General features: G+C 47.8%; 1 protein-coding gene across 1 annotated transcript in view; it reads right to left on the reverse strand.

The window, feature by feature from the left end:
• Nucleotides 1-7,500, reverse strand: part of LOC133004542 (laminin subunit alpha-5-like) — an 84,608-nt gene that overhangs the window by 40,621 nt on the left and 36,487 nt on the right. Inside the window, 7 exon segments of the mRNA XM_061074006.1 lie at nucleotides 158-295; nucleotides 1,006-1,146; nucleotides 2,202-2,264; nucleotides 2,443-2,577; nucleotides 2,914-3,004; nucleotides 3,393-3,511; nucleotides 6,510-6,625. Of these exon segments, the coding sequence (XP_060929989.1) occupies nucleotides 158-295; nucleotides 1,006-1,146; nucleotides 2,202-2,264; nucleotides 2,443-2,577; nucleotides 2,914-3,004; nucleotides 3,393-3,511; nucleotides 6,510-6,625 (803 nt within the window).

Consider the following 7,500-nt stretch of genomic DNA (forward strand, 5'->3'; position numbering starts at 1 on the left):
TGTTATTTTTAGACTGTATTTTATCTTTTGTAAAGCACTAACTTTGTCATATTGTTAAAACAAGATTTGTATAAATCATTCTTCAGTTGTTGTTGTGTTACGTGTGTGTGTGTGTGTGTGTATAAATCATTCTTCTGTTGTTGTTGTTGTTGTTTACGTTGGCAGAGCGGGTAGGTGAAGTATCCTGGTGCACACTGGTCACACTGGTTGCCCTGGAAACCACTCCGACACACAACGTGACCCGTCACCAGGTCACAGGACCCCTCCAGACATCCGTGACCTGAACACTGACAGGCTGAACACACACACACACACACACAGACACACACACACAGACAGACACACACACACACACACACACACACACACACACACACACAGACACACACACACAGACACACACACACATACACCAGTTAATAAAGTGTTTGTCAGCATCAGGGACAGACTGAGGGTGTCAACGTGAAACTATTTATATTGACTAACACTTGTTTGTGGAATGTTGTGTATGCAGGAGTGTGTGTGTCTGTGTGTGTGTGTGTGTGTGTGTGTGTGTGTGTGTGTGTGTGTGTGTGTGTGTGTGTGTGTGTGTGTGTGTGTGTGTGTGTGTGTGTTACTCCTGGGTGGCAGGCGAACAGGATAAACAAACAGATAAATGAAGTGCCTGGAATTTCTGCCTGTTATTGTATTTGTATTTTTGTCTGCGTGTGTGTGTGTTTGTGTGTGTGTGTGTGTTTGTGGGTGTGTGTGTGAGTCAAACAACTCGTAACACTCAACCACTAAAGCAGCTGTAAACTCCACAGTTTGGTGATTTGAACAAACGTCTCCACATGAAGATGATTTAAATTCCTCGAGCAGCATTTAATATAAAGTCATTTTATAAAAACTCAACATAACTAACGTGATTGAAACATCACAGTCATCTTTCAACCAATTAAAACACTGAATCAATCATCAGCTCTCGTATCGTCTTGCTGCTTCCTGCGTCCACATGTCGTCTCTCACCCTGACAGTTGAGTCCATGGAACCCCGGAGCGCACGTGTCACAGTGGTCACCAGTGAACCCGGGCTTGCAGACGCAGGTTCGAGTCCGGGGGTCCGGGCGGCAGGAGTTGTCCACGGTGCCGGCGGCGCTGCACTCACAGTCTGTAACAGGGAGGAGTCAGTCACCAACAGGGAGGAGTCAGTCATCAACAGGGAGGAGTCAGTCATCAACAGGTGTCAGTCATCAACAGGTGTCAGTCATCAACAGGGAGGAGTCAGTCATCAACAGGGAGGAGTCAGTCATCAACGGGGAGGAGTCAGTCACCAACAGGGAGGAGTTAGTCATCAACAGGGAGGAGTCAGTCACCAACATGGAGGAGTCAGTCACCAACATGTGTCAGTCATCAACAGGGAGGAGTCAGTCATCAACAGGGAGGAGTCAGTCACCAACATGGAGGAGTCAGTCACCAACATGGAGGAGTCAGTCACCAACATGTGTCAGTCATCAACAGGGAGGAGTCAGTCATCAACAGGGAGGAGTCAGTCACCAACATGGAGGAGTCAGTCATCAACAGGGAGGAGTCAACAGGGAGGAGTTAGTCATCAACGGGGAGGAGTCAGTCATCAACAGGGAGGAGTCAGTCATCAACAGGGAGGAGTCAGTCATCAACAGGGAGGAGTGTGTCATCAACAGGGAGGAGTCAGTCATCAACAGGGAGGAGTCAGTCATCAACAGGGAGGAGTCAGTCATCAACAAGGAGGAGTCAGTCATCAACAGGGAGGAGTCAGTCACCAACAGGGAGGAGTCAGTCATCAACAGGGAGGAGTCAGTCATCAACAGGGAGGAGTCAGTCACCAACATGGGGGAGTCAGTCATCAACAGGGAGGAGTCAACAGGGAGGAGTTAGTCATCAACGGGGAGGAGTCAGTCATCAACAGGGAGGAGTCAGTCATCAACAGGGAGGAGTCAGTCATCAACAGGGAGGAGTCAGTCATCAACAGGGAGGAGTCAGGCATCGACAGGGAGGAGTCAACCATCAACAGGGAGGAGTCAGTATTCATTATTACTGATGTTTCCCCTTATCTTATCTTAGGTCTTTTCCTTTGTAGTTTACTGCAGTTAATTAACCCTTAACGACGATGTCACTGGAGCTCAGTGGCCACTCCCACAGGTTGTTTTATCTGATCAGGTCACATGACCCTAACGAAGCTCTTACTGATGATCTCTCCGGCTGGTTTGGCTTCACCGTTGTTGTTGTTGCTGGGATACGTGGGCGCGGCTGGAGGAGAGAGAGAGAGAGAGAGAGAGAGAGAGAGAGAGAGAGAGAGAGAGTCACGTTAGCAAAGAGGAACTCATTCACCAGGTTTTTCATTTCCTTTAACTTTAACAGGTTTTTCATTTCCTTTAGCTTTCTTCTACAGCTGCTTGTCTGAGGTGTTTCTGTGTCGCTGACTCACGGTAACAATCTGGAAAGTTGAGGAAGCCGCCGGCGCACGAGTCACAGTTCACTCCACTGAAGTTTGGTTTACAGAAGCAGCGTCCGGTCAGATCCTCACAGGTTCCATCTGTGAACTCTGAGCGACAGTCACAGGCTGCAGGAGGAGAGGAGGAGAGGAGGAGGAGAGGAGGAGAGGAGAGGAGAGGAGGAGGAGAGGAGAGGAGGAGGAGAGGAGGAGAGGAGGAGAGGAGGAGGAGATGAGGAGGAGGAGAGGAGGAGGAGGAGAAGGAGGAGGAGGAGAGGAGAGGAGGAGAGGAGGAGAGGAGGAGAGGAGGAGAGGAGAGGAGAGGAGAGGAGGAGAGGAGGAGAGGAGGAGAGGAGGAGAGGAGGAGAGGAGGAGGAGAGGAGGAGAGGAGGAGAGGAGGAGGAGTCAACCACATGTTCACGTCCACGGACTGAGAGGATCTAACAGACTCGGACTCGGACTCACGTGAGCAGGCCAGGGGCGAGTCCATGCTGTGGTCAGCTGACCTGTAGTAGGTGGGGGTGCAGCGCTCACAGTTCACTCCGGTGGTGTGATGCTGCAGAGAGAGAGGTCAGAGGTCAGAGGTCAGAGGTCAGAGTTAAACTGGTTCATGGATCAACTTCCTCAACGTGAGAGAAATGAGAACAGAGAGGTTCCTGCAGACGGTTTCCTGAGGTCCAGAGACTCGGTGAGAACATCACAGAGAAGATCAATGAATCCTGAGACACGACAACAACAGAGGTTGAGATCCATGATGAAAAGAGAGAGAGAGCCAGAACCAGACCCAGAACCAGAACCTGAACCAGACCCAGAACCAGAACCAGAACCAGAACCAGAACCAGAGCTTCTATGTGCTAAAGGTTCCTCTCAGAACTCAGTGAAGACCTTGTTCTCTGCATGGAAGAGAATAAACATCTCCTGGTTATCAGGTAAAGTTGAGTCACCTGACAGTTGAGGCAGACTCCGCCCCCTCGGTGGTGTCCGTGGATGTCGATGCTGCCCCTCCTCTGATCGACCTCGGGGTCGTACACACAGTCGAAGGAGTGACGGTGACAGTTACAGGCTGGAAACACAACGACGTGAACAGTGAGGAACACAGAGAGCAGCTGGAACACAGGATATAAATAAACAAAGAAAACAAAGACAGAGACGACTGAGGGACATTCAGCTGAGGGACATTCAGCTGAGGGACATTCAGCTGAGGGACATTCTGTTAAGATCACGGTGATCTAAGACTTTTTACTTTGTGCCTCCTGCATGTGTTTTGTTATTCCATGTGTGTCCCCCTGTTTATTCATGTTGTCAGACCATGTGTTTTCTGTTATTGTCCCGAGACTCCGCCCTCTGCTGCTTCCCGCTCTTTGTCCCTCTCACCTGTTCCCTATCATCACCCTAAGTGTTTGCCTCATTAGTTCCCCTGTGTCTTTCTGTTGTTCCCTGTCAGATTGTCTCGTTGTTCCCTATGAGAAGCCAGGCCAGGATTCTGAGTTTTTGAGGTCTGTTTATCTTGTGTGATATTTCACATTCTGATTTTTGATCCTCTTTGTTTTTTTCCCTTTTTTGGAATTCTGTTTTTGCCAACTATTGAATTGGATTTTCTGTTTTTTGCTGCTGTCATTTTTGCCTTTTTGGATCCTTGGTTTTTTCCTTTTTTTGAAATGAATAAGTATTTTTGCATCTTGGTCTGCGATTGAGTGCTTACTCTGAGAAAGCCTAACGCATTCATCTAGGGACAGGAGACACAAGAACCTGGAGGACAACAGGAAGCTCACATCACAGAGAAACCAAGTCTGTCTGATGGGACACAGATCATGTGACTTCACGTCCTCTGCTCTGTGAAGTCAGCAGCTCTGGATTCCTCCCACATCACAGAGGATCAGATTCAAACTGATCCAGAACCAGTGAAACCAGAGAATCTGTAATTAACACAACCACACACGTGTCGAGGGGATTTTCCACCAGAGACTCGTCCAGGGGGAGTGGACTTCCTGTGGTGAAGATGTAAGACCCCCCCCAGCTCCTTTTAACTGAGGGCCCACAGTCTCTAGATACACCCCTGGGGGGAAGCATATCCCAGCATGCACTGCACACACAGAGAACTGAGCAGCTCATCAGTGTATTGTTGAGTTAAAACCTATTTTTTGTTCTTTCTATTTAAACTGAACATGTCGTCTGTAGGTTTGTATTTAAATCAACATGCTGTATTTTTTTGTAACTTCAAATAACTCGAATGACTCGTCTGTCAGGCCACAGCGCCCCCTGGAGGTCGGCCCTATGCATCAGGAGCTGCGTCGGCTACTTGCTCACTCGAATCAACAGTGAATTACACATCCCACCTGTAGGGGGAGCCAGAGTGCAGCTGAGAGAACCTGTCACTGTGTTGCTTTAACGTTAATGAGACATATTGTGTTTTATTGACTCCACTGACTCCATCTCTCAGGTCCCAGTTCGTGTCCCGGTCACTTTGAGCAGCAGCTGGTTTCTCTCTGTTCGATCATCTCATCGACTTTAACAACCTCCCACTCACACATCAGCATCACTCTGTGTTCTGTGGAACCGCTGATCTGAGAGCAGCTGTCTGTCGGAACAGGATCCAACCGAGGGTCGCTAACCGAGCAATATATCCCATCATGCATTGCTCTCCTGGCCGAGCGGCGAGAGGAGAAACGGTCTGAGCTGTCGTTCAAACGTAAACTTTATTTCTACATTTAAAGATGATTATTAAATGTCTTTATCCAAAAGTATTAATGCAAAGTGTAAAATAAACGTTTTCCACCAGATGACGTTGTTTGTCTCTTTTTCTGATGTCACGCATTATATGAATAAAGGTCTATAATTGAACCTTCATAACCTTCTCGTATCTCTTCAGTTAATCTGAGACCTGAGAGCTGCAGGATCAGGACCAACTCGTGCACAGATCCCAGAGCAGCCGCTACTCTTCACACAGAGTCATTGAAAACCCGATAAGAGTCTTTTCCTTCTTATCTGCCCCTCGGCGCCCGAGAGGTGCCGGCTGAAGAACCCAGCGCTCCCTCATCCTGCCGCTCTGATAGAGCCGGGTGGGTTTCTGAGACGTGAGCCACGAGGCAGCTGCTCTCTCTGTTGGAATGAAAGATTCATGTAGAGAGCAGTGAGTCAGGAGCTCAGCAGACCAGGTTCAGACAGAGTTAGCTCCGCCCTCAGAGCGGCAGGACGCCTCACGCCTCAGACACGTTCTATCTGTCTTATTATTATGTATAAACAGCTTCTCTTAGTCGACAGTTAAAGGGAAGTTCCAACAGTGAACGCTCCACGGCCACAACAACAGATTCATGAGACTCACTTTCCTCACGAAGATCATTAACATGTAGAGAACTCACATCTATGAGTGTGTGTGATTTATTAATCTAAATACAGATCTGGAGTCAGTGCTTTGTCCAAGGTCATATTAACAATCTGTTTAATCTGAGAGAGAAAGAATCATAAAGTGATTGGTGAACAGAAACCCCCCCCCCTCCGTCGTCTCTGTAGCTGCAGCTGAAGTGTGTGAAGGTTGTTTTCACGTTGACCTCTAATGACCCTTCGGCTTCTGTTGGTTCTTATTAATCATATCTGCAGCTTTGATAACACATGACATTCACATGTAGATTTAAACCAGTGAGTTGATAACAAGTTCCCCGACAGAGAAATCACAGAGAGAGAAACATTCAGGACTCGATAATCCAATAACTAAATGTGAGCAAGAGGAGTTATGAAGACAAAAATCAAAGAGTGAAAATATTAATGTGTATTTATATTTAAACAACCTGAGTCAAAATGTAAATTTGTACAAGTAACAGCAGCTTTGTTTCTCTTCATCCTCTGACGCAGCACGTGAAAGAAACACATTCCACTGCAGGGATCAGTGCTTAACCCTGTGTGTGTGTGTGTGTGTGTGTGTGTGTGTGTGTGTGTGTGTGTGTGTGTGTGTGTGTGTGTGTGTGTGTGTGTGTGTGTGTGTGTGTGTGCGTGTGCGTGTGCGTGTGCGTGTGCGTGTGTGTGTGTGTGTGTGCTTCTTTTGAACAGTATCCGACTGCACTCACGTTCACACTCGTTGGCGCTGTAGGTCGTGGCTGGTTTCCATGGTAACTGGCTGTATCCGGGGCAACACTGGCCACAAGACACACCACAGGTGTTATGCTGACAGTCGCACAGTAACCTGTAAACAACAATTACAATATGAGAAATCACAAAACACAAACTCTCTCTCACACACACACACACACACACACAGACACACACCCTGTGAAGTGTATCCGTCCCAGACAGTTGTGTTTTGGGTAAAACATCATGTGAACTTTTCGAAAAGTTCAAAATTCCTCTACCTCTTATCCTGCTAAAGTCAGAAAGAAAGAAAGACAGAGAGACAGAAAGAAAGAAAGAAAGAAAGAAAGAAAGAAAGAAAGAAAGAAAGGAGGAAAGAGAGGAAGACAGAAAGACACAGACCCGTGTGAGAGAGAAGTGAAGAGAGGAGATGTAAATCGACTCCCTAACAAAGAAGGAGTTAATCTTCTCCTCCTCGCTGACTGCTTCACCCGGAGTTTAACGGGATTAGTGAGTAAACCTGCAGGGTTCAGAACAGCAGGAGACAAGAGACAAGCCGATGGAAGCTGGTGTCTCTGAGGAGTCTTCACCCGAGACCACCAGAGACACTGGGTCACAGGAGACAAGAGACAAGCCGATGGAAGCTGGTGTCTCTGAGGAGTCTTCACCCGAGACCACCAGAGACAAACACTGGGTCACAAGAGACCAATGTGATTCTTTTACTCTCCTTAGACTCCTTCAACCAAACTAGTGTCTGAGTAAATGTCAGGGCTGGACCATGAAGGACAGAAACACTGATCTGGATCCTGGAGGACACAGGGATCTGGATCCTGGAGGACACAGGGATCTGGATCCTGGAGGTCACTGTGATCTGGATCCTGGAGGACACAGTGATCTGGATACTGGAGGTCACAGTGATCTGGATCCTGGAGGTCACAGTGATCTGGATACTGGAGGTCACAGTGATCTGGATCCTGGAGGACACAGTGA

This window comes from Limanda limanda, chromosome 7, assembly GCF_963576545.1.
Source record: "Limanda limanda chromosome 7, fLimLim1.1, whole genome shotgun sequence".
NCBI classification, from domain to species: domain Eukaryota; kingdom Metazoa; phylum Chordata; class Actinopteri; order Pleuronectiformes; family Pleuronectidae; genus Limanda; species Limanda limanda.